The following is a 19,845-nucleotide window of genomic DNA, read 5'->3' as shown; positions in this document are numbered from 1 at the left end:
CTCCTGAAAAAAAATTGAGAAAAAATAAATTTTCTAAAGATATGAACTACAGTCAAACCTGTATTAAGTGGCCCTGCATTTAGCGGCCCTGTATTGAACGGACACTTTGTAAACTCCAGAATTTAATCAGGTATAATTCCTAGTAATGAAACTCCTATTGAGGGGACGCGGACACAAAAATTGTCATTTTGTTATTTTGGCCAGCTCAGAAACAGTTGCATAGTAGAGAAAATTAATCAAAGTATTTTTCTTTTTTTCTTCTGTGCAGTGTTTTCAATGCCCCAACTTTTTTCGCGTTGTCCTCACATGTCCCGTGGAAGTCGCGCGAGTCGCTTGCGAGAGGATCGCGCAGTTTTGTCGTGATCATCGAAAGAACGCTTTGACCAATGGACACATGGAACATGGGAATGGGATTTATCACGTCAACGGTTATTGATATTTCAAAAATAATATCATAGAACTTGTAAAAACAAAAAAATATGGCGATGGCGGCTTTTGTATGTTCTTAGTCTGTGCGAAATCAAAAATGGCGGTAAGTTTAGCGTTCTAGTTTGTGTCACAACCATTGAAATATAATACATGGAACGCTACCTGAGGCAAATAATTGAAGCCAAATCTTACCCCAGGCTCGCGAGATTTCACCCCAGACATGCGTGTTTAGTGTTTCAAGATTCTCTCACGGAGAGAAAAGTGATTGACTACATACACACGCTTGTTTGGGATATAATCATGGCTTCAAAAAATTATTGAGGTTTAGTACTACAGGTAGTGTTCCCATGTAATTTCAGTATAATAGTCACAAGTGTCCTTCTCAATCCCTTGCTACCACTTCTTTTGTTCACACTTTAGTGCAGGGAACCGTAAAAGGGATTGTTTTTTAAGGTTTTTCTAGAATGCTAGAAGTATATCAATTATACTAATCAATGTAGTTGTGAATATTTGTCTATATCTTTTATTAATTGTGGTCTTGGTAATATTATAAGGCGACAAAGTATTTGCTTTCTCTTGTTTTTTACTCTAGTTTACCGTTTTTTTGAGAAAAATCCTTTTTTTATTGATTTTGCTGTGATTTTGTGTCTGATGTTTTCATACTTGAAACGGTATTTTTTTCCAAAATCGATCTAATTTTTGCATCATTTGAATATGACGAAAAGCGTAAAGATGGTAAATTACACTTATATCAGTGCTGCAACTCTGTGTATGCACATTTACTATATCAAAACTTTATTTTCCCCTTACCTCCCCCTACGACCATTTTCCTTGTTTTCTTTTCCCTACTTTCCCCTACACAACAACATATTCCCCTATTATATACCTATGTCGGGTCAGACCACTGAAATTTTTAATCTGCTTGTAAAAAAGTGAACGCAAAAAAAATTGAAAAATGTCTGGACTACAAAGCTAGTAATTTTGCGTAAGACGTTGTGACGTAATGACATGCAAATTACGGAAATGACACATTCTATTTATGCAAAATTTCTAATCTTTTATTGCCATATATAGTCACAAAATGTTCCAAAAGAAAGTGTTTGTTACAATCACTTCTTAAATAGTGACAACACAGGTAGAAAAGAGTATTTCGGGAAAAAATGAAAATACACATTCTCATTTATAAACGATTTTCTTTTCTCCCTACAATCCCCTTAGATTTTACAGTTTTCCCGGTGGGTTTCCCCTACCACCTACAAACCACTAAATCCCCCTACTGTGGGGGATTTCCCCTACGAGTGGCAGCACTGACTTGTACGCAGTGGTTTCTGTTCACGTGTTTCTTCGTTTCGTGACTCCCGCGCGAAGAAGGATTTTAGAAAGAATTTTATTGGTTCATGATGTTAGTTACACGCGGCGTTGATCACATTTTGCCTGAAAACATTGTCATATTCATTTCAATGCTTTAAACCGAAACAAGAAACGAAAGGTAAATACATCTGTCTTCATTTTTTATCATTTTGTTGAAAAAGAGAACATTAAAAGAAGCCTGCTTTTGGGGAACGACTTCAGACGCCAGCAATTTATTTAAATACAAAGAAAATAAGATTTGAACAAAGGTTAGTGAAATCTTTTCGCATTTTTAATTCTTGTGTCGTCAGACAAACCTTTCATCAATAAAGTATATTCCCTGTTCCCCATACCAAAAAACCAACATTATTAAGAAAAAATATAGTTAACTAAGAAAATGCTAACAGTTTTAGGTAAATTTTGACGGGAACTTGTCTTATAAGAAACTTGTCAATCTAGATTGAGCGTAATTACTCCTACACACTTGGTCAGCCTAAATTGTCGTTTCTCTTCATTTTACACATTCATGATGTTATATAAGATTATCATTACTTTATTATAAGCACATTTTGTAGACATTGAAAATCTTTTCATGCATTCAGGTATCAATGATTTATACAATTTACACTGTCTGATTTCATTTCCATAAAACTTGAAGTATGTTTAGTATGATCGCGTGACCAAAACAAATATATATTTTATGATGCAAATATTGCATAAATATACTCATCGTAAACCAGCTCATAAGACAACTCTACAAGATGCTTTAATAGGTCTGGTACACTTCGCAGAATGATGATTAGAAATCGCTACTTTCATCGTTTTTATAATATTCAAGTTCTTTTCAATGTGAGATTTTCATTTGTGGTGAATACATTGCACATAGTTGAAATTTTCATAACAATAACTCGACTTTAGCATCGACATTTAAAGTATGTTTGTATTTTGATCACTTGTTCAATTTGTTTACTTTTTTCATTGAAAATACTAAGCCCGCTCAGAACTCGAGTTCTGATGAATGAAATTCGTATAAATGTTTTCACTGTTCTATCTTCAGTGTTAACTCTTTACATAAGAGAAATAACATAATATACAGCTAAAACAACAAGAAATTATTTACCCCCAGCGGTTGTTTGAATTTTAAATATTTCTTTAGAAATTCACATTATTGTCAATATGCCGCAATTCCTATGTCATTGTATCATATGATATGTAAATAATGGCATTCCAGGTTTGAGATATAGTGAATACCCAGCCAAGGTTTCTCGACTAAACAAAGCTTCCATTCTAAAAGCCCATTCGCTGAGTGGGACTTCAAAATCATCTCATGACTATTCCAAGACATTATTTTCACTCCACTACCTGATTTGAAACATTTTAGCAAAAATCTTACCGTCGATAGACGAGTCTTCCTTTGATACGTAAGAGCACAATTTCTGATTCACACTCTATGAGCACGTATGAGTGAGAAGCCTCCTCCCTCACTTCCAACCTTCTTTGGACTAATTTGTGTCAGGAACTTGTCTTAGATTGAGTGCAACTTAGTTCCTACATGCATTCGGTCTGCTGAATTCTCGTTACTCTTCCTAAGACGTTCTTATGCCGTTCTTCTAATGTCACCACTCACTAGAAGGACAAAAAGTAATAAAAATAGCAAGGCAAATGCTTATGTCACAAAAACATTGATGTTTATTTTAAATGCTTGTTTTACATGATAATTTGTACGCAATAAGATTTCTTTTAATAGAGACATTTTTGGTATGTTTGATATGTTCTTCTCCCTTTCTACCCACGCACGCCTTTGCATTTTGGCAATATGCATACAAACGAATTAGTGAGGAAAATAACGTTACATTCAACGAATACTTTAAAAGTTGAATGATGTGTTATGGAAGTTTAAACATTTAAGATTCGGTCGTGGTCTTTTCTAGAATACTGCTTTAGTAAAAGTGACTAATTATTATCGCACATTTTGAAGTAAATTGAGCCTTTGCACATTCTTGGACGCAGCATGAACATTCAAATTTTTGGTGATAGTTTTAAATATTTTTCAGTGAATGACTGATAAAGCCGTTCTAAAGTTTTTGTATATCGTAATATGCTAGTTTGGAAATCTTCTCACCGTATGATTTTGTTACTAAAAACAGATGACCATCTAACTTGTAAAAATTTAGTCACTATTTTTTAAAAAAAGGTTCGTCAAAAATGAGTACGGCAAGGTTGGTACTCCAGTCCATTATGAAGTTCAATAAACCACAAACCTCTGCTTTTTATATACACTCTTTTAGTCATACCAAAAATTACGTAATAAATGGCCATAATTTTTCTACTACCAGGCAATTTTGATCACAATTTGGTAATGCTGAAAAATACTAAAACCTATTCCTTCAAAAAAACACTGTCCAAAACAAGTGCTCATTTTCTCTATTTTCTTTAGAAAAAGCAAAGTTTATTACTTAGCCATATTAATTAGCTATGTTGAGAGTTTATATCCTTTTTTAACATACTTAGTCACGTGTTTTTTCCTTTCGTGACAACCGCGCGTGTAAGAAGTATAGAAGAGATTTTATTGTTTCTTGGACTAGGTGTTGCTCATTATCATACGTGTGAAATTCGTTAATATGCTTAAAACCGTTTTCCGCTGTCGTACTCATTTCAATGATTCAATCTGTGATTGCAAAGAAGGGTGAATTCGGGTTTTTTCAATTTTCATTATTTCTGTTACAACAAGAAGATTAAAAGAGGTCTGTGTTTTGCGAGCAACTTCAAACACGAATAATCCATAAATACAAAGACAAAAAGATATTTGAGGAAGGTGAATGAAATAGTTTCTTATGACTTAATTCTTATGTCGTCATATAAATTTTCAATCAATAATATAGATTTGCTATTTTTCCTTATTGTGAAAAACCAACATTATAAAGACCAAACGCAATGTAACAAGTATATACTAAAGCAAATTTGTGACACGAAATTGTCTTTAATTGAATAATTTTTAATTATTTAACGCATTTAGTCAGAGCAAATTGTTGTTTCTCTTCCTTATTTGTTCATTATGACTTTATTTTATCAACATTATTAGTTTAAAATGAATGGTCATATTAATTTGAATGGTTTAAACCAAAACAAGAAAAGAAAGAGTGAATACATGTGTCTTCATTTTCGATCATTTTGCTGAAAAAGAGAACATTATAAGAAGCCTACATTTGGGGAACGACACAAGGCGCAAGCAATTTATATAAATACAAAAAAAATAAGATTTAAACAAAGGTTAGTGAAATCTTTTCGCATTTTTAATTCGTGTCGTCATACAAAACTTTCATCAATAAAGTAGATTCCCTGTTCACCATACCAAAAAACCAACATTATTAAGAAAAAATGTAGTTAACTAAGAAAATACTAACAGTTTTAGATAAATTTTTACGGGAAATTGTCTTATAAGAAACTTCTGAATCTAGATTGAGCCTAATTACTCCCACACACTTGGTCAGCCTAAATTGTCGTTTCTCTTCCTTTTACACATTCATGATGTTATATAAGATTATCATTGCTTTAATATAACCACATTTTGTAGACATTGAAAATCTTTTCATGCATTCAAGTATCAATGATTTATACAATTTACACTGTCTGATTTCATTTCCATAAAACATGAAGTATGTTTAGTATGATCGCGTGACCAAAACAAATATATATTTTATGATGCAAATATTGCATAAATATACTCATCGTAAACCAGCTCATAAGACAACTCTACAAGATGCTTTAATAGGTCTGGTACACTTCGCAGAATGATGATTAGAAATCGCTACTTTCATCGTTTTTATAATCTTCAAGTTCTTTTCAATGTGAGATTTTCATTTGTGGTGAATACATTGCACATAGTTGAAATTTTCATAACAATAACTCGACTTTAGCATCGACATTTAAAGTATGTTTATATTTTGATCACTTGTTCAATTTGTTTACTTTTTTTCATTGAAAAACTAAGCCCGCTCAGAACTCGAGTTCTGATGAATGAAATTCGTATAAATGTTTTCACTGTTCTATCTTCAGTGTTAACTTTTTACATAAGAGAAATAACATAATATACAGCTAAAACAACAAGAAATTATTTACCTGCAGCGGTTGTTTGAATTTTAATTATTTCTTCAGAAATTCACATTGTTGTCAATATGTCGCAATTTCTGTGTAATTGTATCATATGATATGTAAATAATGGCATTTCAGATTTGAGATATAGTGAATACCCAACCAAGGTCTTTCGACTAAAGAAAGCTTCCATTCTAAAAGCATATTCGTTGACTGGGACTTCAAAATCATCTCATGACTATTCCAAGACATTATTTTCACGCCACTACTTGATTTGAAATATTTTAGCAAAAATCTTACCGTCGATAGACGAGTCTGGTGTTGATACGCAAGAGCACAATTTCTGATTCACACTCGATGAGCACGTATGAGTGAGAAGCCTCCTCCCTCACTTCCAACCTTTGGACTAATTTGTGTCAGGAACTTGTTTTAGATTGAGGGCAACTTACATGTAGTTCCTCCATGCATTCGGCCTGATGAATTCTCTTTTCCCTTAGTAAGGCGTTCTTATGCCGTTCTTCTATTATCACCACTCACCAAATGGACAAAAAGAAATAAAAATAGCAAGTTAAAAGATTGATGTCACAAATACATTGATGTTTATTTTAAATGCTAGTTTTACATGATAATTTGTACGCAATAAGATTTCTTTTAATAGAGACATTTTTGGTATGTTTGGTATGTTATTCTCCCCTTCTCCCTACGCACGCCTTCGCATTTTGCCAATATGCATAGAAACGAATTAATGAAGAAAATAAAGTTACATCCAACGAATACTTTAAAATTTGAATAATGTTTTATGGAAGTTTAAACATTTAAGATTCTGTCTTTGTCTTTTCTAGACTAATGCTTTAGTAAAAGTGACTAATTAATATCGCACATATAGAATTAAATTGACCCTATTGTACATTCTTAGACGCGGCATGAACATTCAATTTTTTGGTGATAGTTTTAAATATTTTACCGTCAATGACTGAGAAAGTCATTTTAAGGTTTTTTTATATCGTAATATGCTAGTTTGGAAATCTTCGCACCGTATGATTTTGTTAATAAAGAACTGATGACCATCCATTTTGTAAAAGTTTACTCACTATTTTTTTAAAGAATGGGTTGTCAAAAATGAGTACGGCAAGGTTAGTACTCCAGTCCATTATGAAGTTCAATAAACAACAATCCTCTGCCTTTTGTGCGCAGTTTTTTAGTCATACTAAAAATTAGCTAATACATGACCATAATTTTTCTACTGCCAGGTAATTTTCATCACAACTTTGTAATTCTGGAAAATACAAACACCAATTTCTTCAAAAAAACACTGTTCAAAACAAGTGCTCGTTTTCTCTCTTTTCTTTAGAAAAAGCCGTATTAATTAGCTATGTCGAGAGTTTACATCCTTTGTTTTCTGTGATGTAGCCACCACAATCAGAGCATTAACAAGACGTGCACAAATCATATGTGATTCACCGGGCGCTCTACACAACGAAAACAATTATGTCAAACGTGTTTTTGACAAAATCAGCTATAACTCTGACTTTATCAAACGCAACACTTACAAACACAACGAACCCAACGAAACGAACAACACAACAACAGCAACGATAACTAACATCAAAGGTACGTCTGAGAGTATCTCGCGTATCTTACGACCATACAACATACGTGTCGCACATAAACAAATCACAACGTTACCACAAGTACTAACGAACATAAAGGACAAAGAAAAACCCAACTGACGACAAGGTGCAGTTTACAAAATAAACTGCTCCGACTGCCACGCCTCCTATATCGGGGAAACTGGCAGGAACTTAAACATAAGACTTAGTGAACACAAACGAGCTACAAAGAAACAAGACAAAACTAATCACATTGCCCAACATCACCGAATCACAAAGCACAACATTGACTGGGACTCGGCAAAATGCATTACTTACAATAGTGACTATAGACAACGGCTTACATTAGAAAGTTGGTACACCAACTTGGAACAAACCCCCCTGAACAGATCGCAGCAATTACCGGCACCTTACAAACAACTTATTCTTAATACAAACAAACGATCAACTAAAAACATTACACTTCACATTAATTCACAATGGCAATACACAATTGACACACAAACATTACAACTAAATCATCACATAACGATACTCCCGGGTTCAAACCATTTACTTTGTTATTGTTGTGTTGTTCGTTTCGTTGGGTTCATTGAGTTTGTAAGTGTTGCGTTTGATGAAGTCAAGAAACTATAGTCCCCTACTCACCCTATACCACACTGCAGTAACCCACTCACCCTAGGTGTTACTCTGTAATCCCCTACTCACTCTATGTCACACTGTAGCCCCCTCACTTTATGAAACTCTGTAGTCCCCCATTCACTCTACGTCACACTGTAGTCCCCCATTCACTCTATGTCACACTGTAGTCACCCACTCACCCTATGTTTTACTGTACCCCCCTCACTTCATGTCGCAATGTACTCCCGCACTCACCCTATGACATACTTGTTCATATTGCTATATATTTCAGCAGAGAAAACACTTTAAACATAAAAGTATTAAGATATTTTTATTACGATAGAAGGAAAAAACAACCAACGTTGTGAGAACGTACACATGCGCCCATGATATAACCTTAAACATGGCTAATCTTTCATAACAACGTAATAAAGAATGTTGAGTGTAATTTACAACACTCCCACTCACTCAATATGTCACAATGTTTATGCAAGTCCCAGTTTGCATCACAGCTATTCAAATTGTTCTCTTGGTAATGGTTTAGTAAAAATATCTGCTATCATTTCCTTGGTTGGACAGTACTTTATTTCGAGTGCTCCATCTTGAACTTTCTCGCGCACGAAATGGTGTTTAATATCAATGTGCTTTGTCCGTTTGTGTAGCACTGGATTCTTTGAGATAGCGATTGTACCTTGTTTATCTTAATGTATGTTCTTAGCCGCAGTGCAATCCATTTGTAGGTCTTTAAACAGTTGTCGCAGCCATACTAATTCTTGGGTTGCATAACATAACGCAATATACTCCGATTCCGACGTTGAAAGAGCCACTGTTGGTTGTTTCTTGCTTGCCCAACTGATTGCACCAACTGACATTATAAACACATTTCCGGATGTTGACCGTCGATCGATCGTCTGTGTCGGAGGACCAGTCTGCATCAAAGGATCCTTCTAAATCGATACTGTTACTGTTTTTCTTGCTACTGCAGGCTTAGTTTACAAGTTCCTTTCAAGAAACGAAAGATACTTCCATTGCTGTAAGATGTGCTTCGTTCTTTGCTGTGTTGAATTCAGCCAATGTTGTTACAGATTGAACTAAATCTGGACGGGTAGCAATTGCCGCGTATATCAAACTTCCTACCATTGACTGATAGTAAGAGGCATCAACTGATTTGTAATGTCCATCTTCTTTAACATATTTGACGCTTACATCCATTGGCGTAGGCACTGTCTTGCAATCTTGTAATTTATACTTTTTCAGAATTTTGTTGATGTATTGCTTCTGATTGATTTACAACACACCGTTCTTATAGTAATACTAACTCCTAGGCAGTAGTGGAGTACGCCCATATCTTTCATTTTGAATTGGTTTGCCAAGTTGGCCTTTATATCATTCATCTCTTCTTCAGTTTCAGTCAAAGTATGAGGTCATCAACGTGAACAGTGAAAATTGCCAGCTTATCTTTGAGAAAACGAATAAATAGGCAATGGTCTGCTTCACTCTGAACAAATCTTAATGATAACATAAACTCTTTTAAAACCTTATTCCAGCAACGTGGACTTTGCTTTAGACCAAAAATCGATTCTTTGAGACGACACACTAGCTTTTATTTTCCTGGTTTTACGTAGCCTTCAGGTTGTTGCATGTATATTTCCTCTTTCAATGTTCCATTGAGGAATGTCGTTACGACATCCATTTGATGGATCAACATGCCTCGAGATACACCAAAAGCCAGAAGAGTGCGAATCGACGAAAAAAGAACGACTGAAGAGAAGGTATCTTCATACTCAATTCCATATTTTTGCAGAAAACCCTTAGCCACCAGACGACGTTTAAATCTCTGTACCTTTCCTGTTTCATCGTGTTTAACTTTAAAGACCCACGTGCAACTGATAGGCTTACGTCCAGCTGGTAATATGCAAAATTCCTAGGTCTTATTCTCTAGTAAAGACTGGTATTCTGCATCTGCAGCACCTTTCGATTTCGTTGCATATTCCCCATTAAGAGCATCTTTTACGGTTTCTGGCTCTATGATGTCAGATACGTAAAGTGCTGCATGCTTCGATGTAGTTATCCCAGCATACTCGTCGTGGTAATATATTGGTGGATTTCTCTCTCTTCCTGAGCGTCGTAGCTCATTTGATGCATCTTGTTGTTCATATCTGGTTGCACCATTTTGTCCTTTCCATTTCTGGTTGCACCACCTTTATTTCTGGTCCTTCTTCAGCACACTCGGTAATATCTTCACCACACTTCATTTGAGCTTTTGTTGATCGAAAATCTGTTTCATTAAATGTAACGTCCCTCTGAATAGACTTTTTGTTGATTCTCAACATACAGCCCGTATCCTTTCTATATAAGGCTGTAACCAACAAATCTCATCACGACTGCTTTTTGCACAAATTCTGGAGCACCGCATCAGTAACATGGGCATAAACAGTACAACCGAAGACGCGAAAATGGACACATTTGTCTTCTTTCCATACCATCTTTCATACGGAGTTACTGCAGTTGCACTCGTAATGACTCGATTTCTTATGTAGGCTGCAGTGCAGACCGCTTCAGCCCAAAAAGCTTTGGACAGTCCAGCATGCAAAATCATAGAAAGAGCTGCTTCTTGGATTGTCTGATTCGTGCGCTCAGCTATCCCGTTTTTCTAGGGTGAATGTGGCACTGTTGTCTCATGACAAATTCCTCTCTCCTTTAAAATATCTTCAAACTCAGTGGATGCATATTCACTTCCATTATCCGTGCGTAGTGTTTTTATCCTACACTCTGATTGGTTTGTGACTGCTGCTTCCCACTCCTTGAATTTTTCAAGCACTTCTGACTTGTGCTTCATTGGATATACCTTAACACATCTGGAATAATCATCAATGAAGGTGACAAAATATCTTGCATCTCCAAGGCTTTCAGTTTTTATTGGTCCGGACACATCACTATAAACCAACTCCAATCTTTTGGTTGAATGAATATCTCCTACGTGTTTAAATGATGTGCGGTGTGCCTTTCCTTCTGCACATGCCTCACAAAAGCTTGAATTGCAAGATTTAGGTATGTCCATACCTGTGATAAGTTGCTTTGAAGCCATAGTTTCATTTGACCGACATTTAGATGTGTCATTCTTTGGTGCCATAGATCAAGTTTAGTGCCACTTTCATTAACTGATGCTTATTTTTCCGGTTTGTCAACTTTACAATCAAGTTGATACATGTTCCCAACTAGTCGACGGCGTGCTACAGCTTGTCCATTGGAGTTCTTTATTCAACAGAGACTGTGTCCAAATTGAACCACTCTGCCTTTAGATGCTGCTGCACGTGCGCTAAAAAGATTTATAGCTATCTTTGGGACGTACAGTACCTTTGTCAAAATTGATTTCTGTTGATCTTTCTCTTTACGTCCAAGTATCATGGTGATGTCAACTTGTCCATACCCATATGCATTTACATAACCACCGTCTCCAAGTGTAACAGGTTCTGGCTTTGGTAACTCGCAGTAATTTACTAAATTATCGCCACTAGCTTTCATATGTCGCGTGGCTCCTAAATCAAATATCCAACTACCGTTTCCTTCTGTTGCTGTCATTTCTACGACAAATACATTACCTCTAGAATTTTCATTTTTGTTTCCCTCAGTATCTATCGAAGGTGCTTTATGCTTTAATTAATTTCCCTGCTTGTTTCTACACTTATTCTCCCCTTTCTTTCTTTTGGAACAATTTTTGATCACTTGGTTTTCTTCCCTGCATCCCTAGCATTTGATGGGCCTTCGATTGTTTTGAATAAATTGCTTTTTAAAACATAAAAAATTTCCCTAACTATGCAAAAGTCATTCGACAAACTGAAGATTGTCAACGTTATCAATAAAACGTAAGCACTAGCTGCACTAAATATCATTGAATGAATTCTGTTGGAAAGGTCAAAGTAAGTTTAGTCTTATAAATTAAAGCACGACGTACTGATCGACACAAACTATTGTAGCAACAAATACAATATATAATATAGATGCAAAATTAATGAACTAAAGCAGAATCAGCCGGAAAAGTGGTTACGGTTTCCCAACAGAATTTCCCTCATTATCTTATTTATCCTAATTTGAATAAACTTCCCTTCTCTTTTAAAAGCTCTCACTTCTATATATTTCTTTCGTTATCGCTTTTTTGCTTTCGTCACTTGACAATGTAGACTTTGAGCCATATTTAATGTTAGCTAATAAATACACTTTACAAGTCGCTACACACATCAATTTTCATGTCTTCAAACACACACAAACGATACAGAATTGATGAAATAACGGGACTAAATAGTGGACTATAAATATCGTCTACTCTTTGTAAAACCTTACTGCAGAGATAGATCTAGGATAATTTTGTAGGAATGGTGCTCTAGTTTTTATAAGATCTCGTTCGGTCACTTTAGTTTCCTGCTTGTACAAAATGAACGCTAAATCACAAAAATGCAGTACGCGCGTTCAGCGGTTTTCTCAAGAAAATGGTCATTTAGTGTCATGTAAAGTGTTGTAAAGTAACTCTTGAATATTTGCCGGTAAACTATCATTAAATCAACAACATAGCAGGAGCATTAAATTTTATTTGGATTTTGTTCGTATTTTAAAATTCCCTTTATTTTTCTCTCATTATCGATTTCTTCTTATTCCCTCGTAATTTTTAAAACTTTTTGGCAACGGTAGAAATCTGATCTATGGAAAATGCTGTAACTCGTTGGTGTTATTATGATTGGTTGAAATTTTAAAAGAAAGAAAGCATTTTATTTGTATCGAGTATTCATACAAACACAGCTAATTTTACTAATGTTTTTGTTTTTGACAGAGACGCAATAGATTTATACTTAAGCTCTACGAGTACAAATCATCAAAACGCCATGTCTCTAGATAGCTTACTGCTCTCCATGTTTCAATTTTTTACGAACAAAGCCCGAGATGCTGCAGCAGAGAGGCTAGAAAACGGTGACGTTGTTAATGAAAGATTTCGGGAATTTATCAAGCGAGATTTACACGAAATCCAAACAAAGCTAGATAATCTTTCGAAAATAGACCTTTGCTCCAGTTTAAACTACTTGGAGGAAGGATTTCTTCTACTTTTTAATTGCATTGACGAAGTAGAAAGTGATAGAGAATGTGAAAAAGCAAGTAATAATCATAAGTCTCAGGCAACTTGTACTGCCATCACCACCAGGTATGATCTTTCCCGTGCAATACAACATTCAAAGGATTTTAAAATGGCAAAAAAACGATTTGAAGATTCCCGTAAGAAAGCAACGGATGTTTTCAACAACAAAAATTTAAGCTTGGAGGACAGAATATATGCCGTTTTTGTTAAGATCATGGCACAAATTTTTGAATGTCCGGAGAATCGAAAGAATCTCATTGATTTATGTTTATCTTATATAAAAAAGCTTCATCAGTTGAAGGGTGTTCAAGAAATGTTCTCTGTATTTATCGGTGGTGGCATCAGAGCGAAGTTGAAAAAATCCCAAAGAATGGAAAATATGAAGTCTGTCATTCTTCTCAACCATCATTTATATAAGTTTATTGCAAGGATCAACAAGAATCATGATCATTTAACAACTTGGCCAAGTATTGACCTTGGAGACGGAAAAAATTTTAATCCAATACAGGACTGGCGCAAGGAGTTCGCTGTCGAGTCTTGGTATAAAAATTTGATTGAATCTTCCCAAGAAATGGAAAAAATGAAAACCATGATGTTTGAACTTTTGGACAAGATGACTATAAATGAACATTCTGCTCCAACATTGACATCACCAGTTAAATTAGTTATGGATTTATTAAGAAGTGATATTTTGGTTACTGGAGGCGAAACAAAGAGTGTTGAAATTTTTTCATGGAAGGAGAAGAAATGGTTTGAGACTGTATCAATGGAGAATATACACAGCTTTGCTTCATCATTTATTTATAATGTTAACTTATTTGTTGTCGGAGGTGACATCGGCAAGTCAATAGAGACATTGAATATAAAACAGTTACCTTTGACATGGAAGACATTTCCTGCAGAGTTTCCTTATAAATGTAAGGGTCATCAAACTATTGTTTATAAAAAACAAATCTTTCTCATTGGAGGACTCATTGTTGGCAAAAGAAAATCGGATCTGATCAGTGAAATACAGATTACTGATACAACATCTCATGTTTTAAAAGAGTTGTGTCACATGCCTGAACCACGTTCGCGCCATGGAGCTGTTGTTGTTGATGATAAAGTTCTTATTTTTGGAGGATGGGGAAAATATAGCGAAGTTTTATCCAGTGTTTTGGAATTTGATCCAAGGACTCTTACATTTAAGAAAATGCATCCATTACCTCATCCATTGACTGAAATGGCAACAGTTCAATGGAGAGATCAAGTTGTTCTTCTTGGAGGTTATGATGGAAGAGAAAATTTGAACAGTGTTATCATGTATGACAGCAAAACAGGTGAGATTACAGTCTTACCATCCATGTTGCAAAGGAGACGTTGGTGTTGTGCAGTTATAACTGGTGATACAATTGTTGTCATGGGAGGTATGAATTATAAAGGTAGACATCTTAAATCAGTGGAGTGTTTCGAAATGGGAAGTAGTTCTTCATGGACATATCTTCCTTCAATGAATGAATCACGAAGTAGAGCTATTGCTGAAGTTTTACCTTTTGGACAAAAGTATGTCTAAGACACAAAATTTCATTAAGTTATGGAACGTTATAACTCATCAATGTTTGTTTGGCTACATTGGATGATAAATTTGTAAAATTCAAAATGTATAGTTCAAAATTTTATGTAATCATTAACTACTTTGATAAGTTTCTGAAATAGGTGAATGTCTTTTGTATCTAAATAAGTTTGAGTTTTTAGAGGATAGTTTATACCTTTTTTCTTGTCCTTGTTTCATTGCAGTTTATTGAACAATAAAATACAAGTTTTCCTTGGCAAAAATTACTTTACTTAAAATATTTTTCGTAGTGGCAAAATACTTTATTTCCCAGTTTACCATCAACCACATTTACAAAAATCTACTAATTGTCTTACACATTTGAAATGTTGTGAAGACAATCAGTTTGTAATTAACTTCTCATTCGCGAACACAATAACTTTCTGCATTACTGAAGTAATAATATTTAAACCTGGTTCACACGAGTAAAATAAGCACGAACGTCGAGACTTTTGTTTCTATTGCTCTAGAGGTTTTTAAAGACAAACACATTGGGATTTTCTTTAAATTTTTTTTGTTCTTCTTTTGTTCTTCTCTTAGCTTATGCTTGAATATTCTAATGAGATTTCACTGCAATTTTAAAAGAAAGCAAAAAGCAGTGGGTTTTACCCTGTATCCAGGGCGACTGATGTTTGAAATTCAAAAATTACCTATTCATATTAGTTAAAAATTCATTAATTATTCTTACTTTAATATCGCATTTACTTCGTGATAAAAATCCAGCTTTATTTATTATTTAAAACTAATGACAAATCCAATGAATATCTCCTTGGTAACCAGATCAGTTGAATTTTAATTGACCTGGAATAACCGACTGATAAGCCGGGTGGCTTGACTGGTTCGACATATAAAGGAGTCTATGAACGCCAGAAACGCTATTTTATTGGTCAATGTCCAGATCAGTGGACAGTCTGGAATAATCTCGACCGATAATAGGGGTGGCCGGACCTATAAGGGAGTCCAATTGCTATCTTACAATTGGCTCATTTGAATTTTTGTTTTAATGTGATTGGTTTGACCGATTTCGACTGATAGCGTTCTGAGCTTACATAGTCAAGCGTGGTGTCTGGAATGCGAGATACAGTGTTGCCAGATGGGCGGTTTTCCCGCCCAATTGGGCTGGTTTATAAGCCTATTTGCGGGAAATTTTGGGAGGTTGCCGGTTGCGGGTTTTTGGGCTGGGAATAACTTTTTGCTCGATTTTTTGGGCTGAAAAAAATTTTGATGATCTAGCTTCCACGTGTTTTTGTTTTTGTCGTGGTAAACAGCAATTGCGCTAATATTGTAGTGACGTACATAACGTGCGTATATTATTCATCTAGATTTATGTGTTAGCAATAGAGGAAATAGCCAATCCTACACTTACTCAAACGCGCTACTTAAACTTACGCACTTTACTTTATAATTACGTAAAACTACTCAAATTTCAAGTACATTATCCGCCTTGTAATAACTGCACCGCCTTGTAATAACTGTTTAGCCAAATAAATTGTAAAAGATAGAATACTCACGACTATTGTAAATAACTTCTTCGCTAGTGAATGAAATAATCACAAAATTTAATAGCGTTCTAGTACATTGAACTCACGTTCGGAGCTCATACGAAAGACTTATATATAACGCTAAAATATAACATGGGAAAGTGGGCAAAATACCATAAAAAGTATTGTAAAGACTGGGAAAAGGAAGAAATCTTGAAAGAATGGATTTTGAGTGTACCAGGAGACGACCAAAAAGCATATTGTAAGTATTGCAAAACGCAAATTTGAGCACATCATGTAGATCTAGTTTCTCATGCAAAAACTGAGAAACATAAGCGCAACAAGCAACCTTTTTCCAGTTCAAGAACCTTATTTGAGTTAGGTTGTCAAAGTAAAAAATTAGACAATTCTCTAAAAGTTACAGAGATAAAGATAGCTGCCCACATCGCGTGTCATTCTAGCTTAAACACCGTGGATCATCTTGGCGAGTTATTTAAAGATGTCTCAGGGAAAGATGTTAAACTCCACAGAACAAAGTGTACTGCATTGAATAAATGTGTGTTAGGACCAGCGATGTTAGAACAACTACTTCAAGAATTGGCCGATATCCCTTATTCACTAATTATAGATGAAAGCACTGACATTGGCAATGAAAAACAACTGTGCATTATGGTTAAGTATTACAGCGCAGCCAAACAACAGATTATCACAAGCTTCCTTGGACTTTTGTCTATTGAATCAGGAACGGCAGAGGCCATTTTTCAAGCAATAATTGAATTTTTGAGAGCAAAGGAACTTGATATCAAGCAGTGTATAGGCTCGGCCACTGATGGGTGCAACACAATGTATGGAAGGAACAATTCTGTAATCACAAAATTTCGTGAACTATGCCCTAACATAATACATATAAGATGCATTTGTCATTCTATCCAACTTTGTTCCTCACATGCTCTTAAAGTAATGCCACGGAATGTGGAGTTCATGGTGTCAGAAACGTACAACTGGTTTTCTCATAGCACTTCTAGGCAACGAAAGTATCGCCAGATCTATTCAGCTATCAACGTGGGGGAAGCACCTTTGAAGATTATAAAGCTCTCCGACACACGTTGGCTATCTATTTCTGCATGTGTTGAACGAATACTCCAACAGTTTGACGAACTGAAACTACACTTTCATCTTGCCAAAGATGAAGATTGCAACTACACTGCAGAATTACTTTTTCAAATGTATGGTGACATGGAGAAGAAATTATATCTAATTTTTCTGCAGCCTATCCTTAAAGAATTAAACCGAGTAAATAAGCTGTTTCAGTCAGAATCTGCTAACCCGTTGCAACTCCTCACTGATGTTATGAGTTTGTATAAAGCGTTTCTTTTCCGTACTATGAAGCCTGTGACATTTACAACATGGTGCTCCACTCTCACGTACGACATAGAGGATGAGACAAATCATTTGCCTCTTTCTGCGGTCGACTTTGGTATTTTATTTCAAGTGGCATTGGCGGAATCAAATTTAACTTCTGAAAAGGTTGATGTAATCAAATCTAGATGTCAACAATTTCTGGTTGAGTTGCTCAGGCAAATGAAGCAAAGGTTGCCATGCAATGTGGAGCTGCTTGAGTCTATTGCTGATCTAAGTCCAACTGTTGTTACAGGCAAACAGAAACGATCTCTTCAAGACCTGTCGTTTCTTCCACTATTTTCCGGAGATTTAGGTAAACTTGACCAACAATATAGTCGCATTGGTTCAATCCAGTGGATTGATGTCAACGACCAGAAGATTGAGCAATTTCGGATTGACGTCATTAATCATGTTGATGCTTCTAGGGATCACGATTTTCAAGAGTTGGGAAGCCTTGCACTTTCTATTTTGGCTCTTCCTTTTAGCAACGCAGCAGTTGAAAGAGCATTTTCTCTGATGGCTTTGCTAAAATCCAAACTAAGAAATCAAATGGGACACAGTCGCTACTAGAGAATCTCTTGCACGTGAAATCATATATGGCAACGCAAAAAATTTGTTGCAACAATTTTACTCCTTGGCCTCAAATGATATCTAGGTTTGCTTCAGAATTTATGAAAGTACAGAAGACGTAAACAATGCGATATACGATATCAATGTGTAGTTTGGTTTAAATTAAATATTTTCAACAGACTTGGGCTCGGTTTTTACTTGTTTTGATGCAAATTTGGGCTATTTCTTGCAAAATATAATTGGGCTATTTTGGGCTACTTTTAAAGGTAGCTCGGGTGGGTTTGCAGGCTACCCATCTGGCAACACTCGCGGGATAGATCATCACGTTGTGATTCACTATAGCGTGGTTTGTAAAATCTGTTTCATTGCATTTATTTGGAAAATCATTTACAAACTACAATGTTAAATATTGATATGTATGCTGCTGTTCAGACTGCAATTTCGCAAGAGAATGATAAATCTCTGAATGAATTGAAATTGCGTTTGAATGAGGAATATTGTGGGGGACTAAAATGTCGAGAGAGGAATTCTTATTGCTTTTGAAAGACAAAACATCATTGAGCAGAGAGTTCTCAGCAGAAATTTACATCCCCCAAATCGTCCGTAAGCAACACGAGGACAAAGGAAATGTATGCATGGCTTTAAGGTATCCAAACCATTAATATCAATTTATGCGACTATGAGATGTGGTTTATGTCTATTGACTGTTGTATAAATTTTAATGAAGCAGATTTCATTTAGTGCAGTGTATACTAAAGATCTACGGCTTGGGCTTTTAATTTTATTATAAATATTGGCATAAATTCAGCGAATAGTGAATTTATATTTGAACTTTGAATTATCTTCTACATGTAACTACGTTGCTATGTTAGATATTTCCTGGCCAGTTAGTTAAATTTTTGTTGGAGGACTTATAGGAACACGACTTTTTTATCCAATTTAGATCAGAAGTATCTGGCAACTGTCTCTACAGTTCAGTGTCATTGCTTTTGGCAGGTGATAACAGTTTATTGCATATTTTGAGGCAGTTAACATCACTTGAGCTGTTTTTGAATGCTACTTTTTACTGCCAACATCCTTTATTTTCCTCAATTGTTGAACAGCATAAAGAATTCAACAACACCTCAAAGAATATTTTACCTTTGACAGTATCTCAAGACTGTCTAGATTCTGGTTTTGTAGGTGTTGATCTTGTCAAAAAGGAGGCCTTTTTGAATTGTCATGACCAAAAGTGGTCATCGTTTCTATGCATTTTAGCTCTTTCTTCTGTGTTGGAGACAAAAATTTTACCTACTACCCAGATTGTGGAGAGAGCCGGCCTAAATCAATATTCAACTCTCTTGTTTGTCCAAGAAGAATAGTTAAAGAATCAGCCGATGCAATTCATCTTTTGTTTTGTTATAAAGGGATAGTTAAACCAGATCAATGTTTCCAACCTAATCATTTTGTTCCTCTAGTTTTTTTTCCTAGCAAAACTAAAAGGACAATTTCTTGTCCAACATGCCCACTGCTTTCAAAAAAAGCAAAAGCTGAGAAAAAGTCTGGGAATATCAGTAAGTTTTTTTCAAAAATGGA

The 19,845-nt window shown here is 35.3% G+C and overlaps 2 protein-coding genes and 1 pseudogene across 6 annotated transcripts in view; all 3 read left to right on the top strand.

Moving 5' to 3' along the window:
• LOC124436600 overlaps positions 1–3,498 on the top strand; it is a 30,179-nt pseudogene extending 26,681 nt beyond the window's left edge.
• The window catches only part of LOC124436604 (cytochrome b5-like), an 83,070-nt gene that overhangs the window by 30,723 nt on the left and 32,502 nt on the right, over positions 1–19,845 (top strand). The gene's annotated exons all lie outside the window — the stretch shown is intronic.
• LOC124436599 overlaps positions 1,827–19,845 on the top strand; it is a 66,957-nt gene continuing 48,938 nt past the window's right edge. Inside the window, exons 1-3 of one of the 5 annotated variants that reach the window (XM_046986563.1) lie at positions 1,827–2,048; positions 4,862–5,049; positions 12,928–15,032. In XM_046986563.1, coding sequence (XP_046842519.1) covers positions 12,980–14,779 — 1,800 coding nt within the window. In that variant the 5' untranslated portion in view covers positions 1,827–2,048; positions 4,862–5,049; positions 12,928–12,979 and the 3' untranslated portion in view covers positions 14,780–15,032. Of the gene's footprint in view, positions 2,049–4,387; positions 5,050–12,927; positions 15,033–19,845 lie in introns of those variants that run through there. The other 4 variants (XM_046986561.1, XM_046986564.1, XM_046986562.1 and 1 more) reach the window with 4 other exon arrangements.

Source organism: Xenia sp. Carnegie-2017, unplaced genomic scaffold (genome assembly GCF_021976095.1).
Source record: "Xenia sp. Carnegie-2017 unplaced genomic scaffold, XeniaSp_v1 HiC_scaffold_16, whole genome shotgun sequence".
In the NCBI taxonomy this organism is placed as follows: Eukaryota; Metazoa; Cnidaria; class Anthozoa; order Malacalcyonacea; family Xeniidae; genus Xenia; species Xenia sp. Carnegie-2017.
This window is presented reverse-complemented; position numbering and strand designations above follow the sequence as displayed.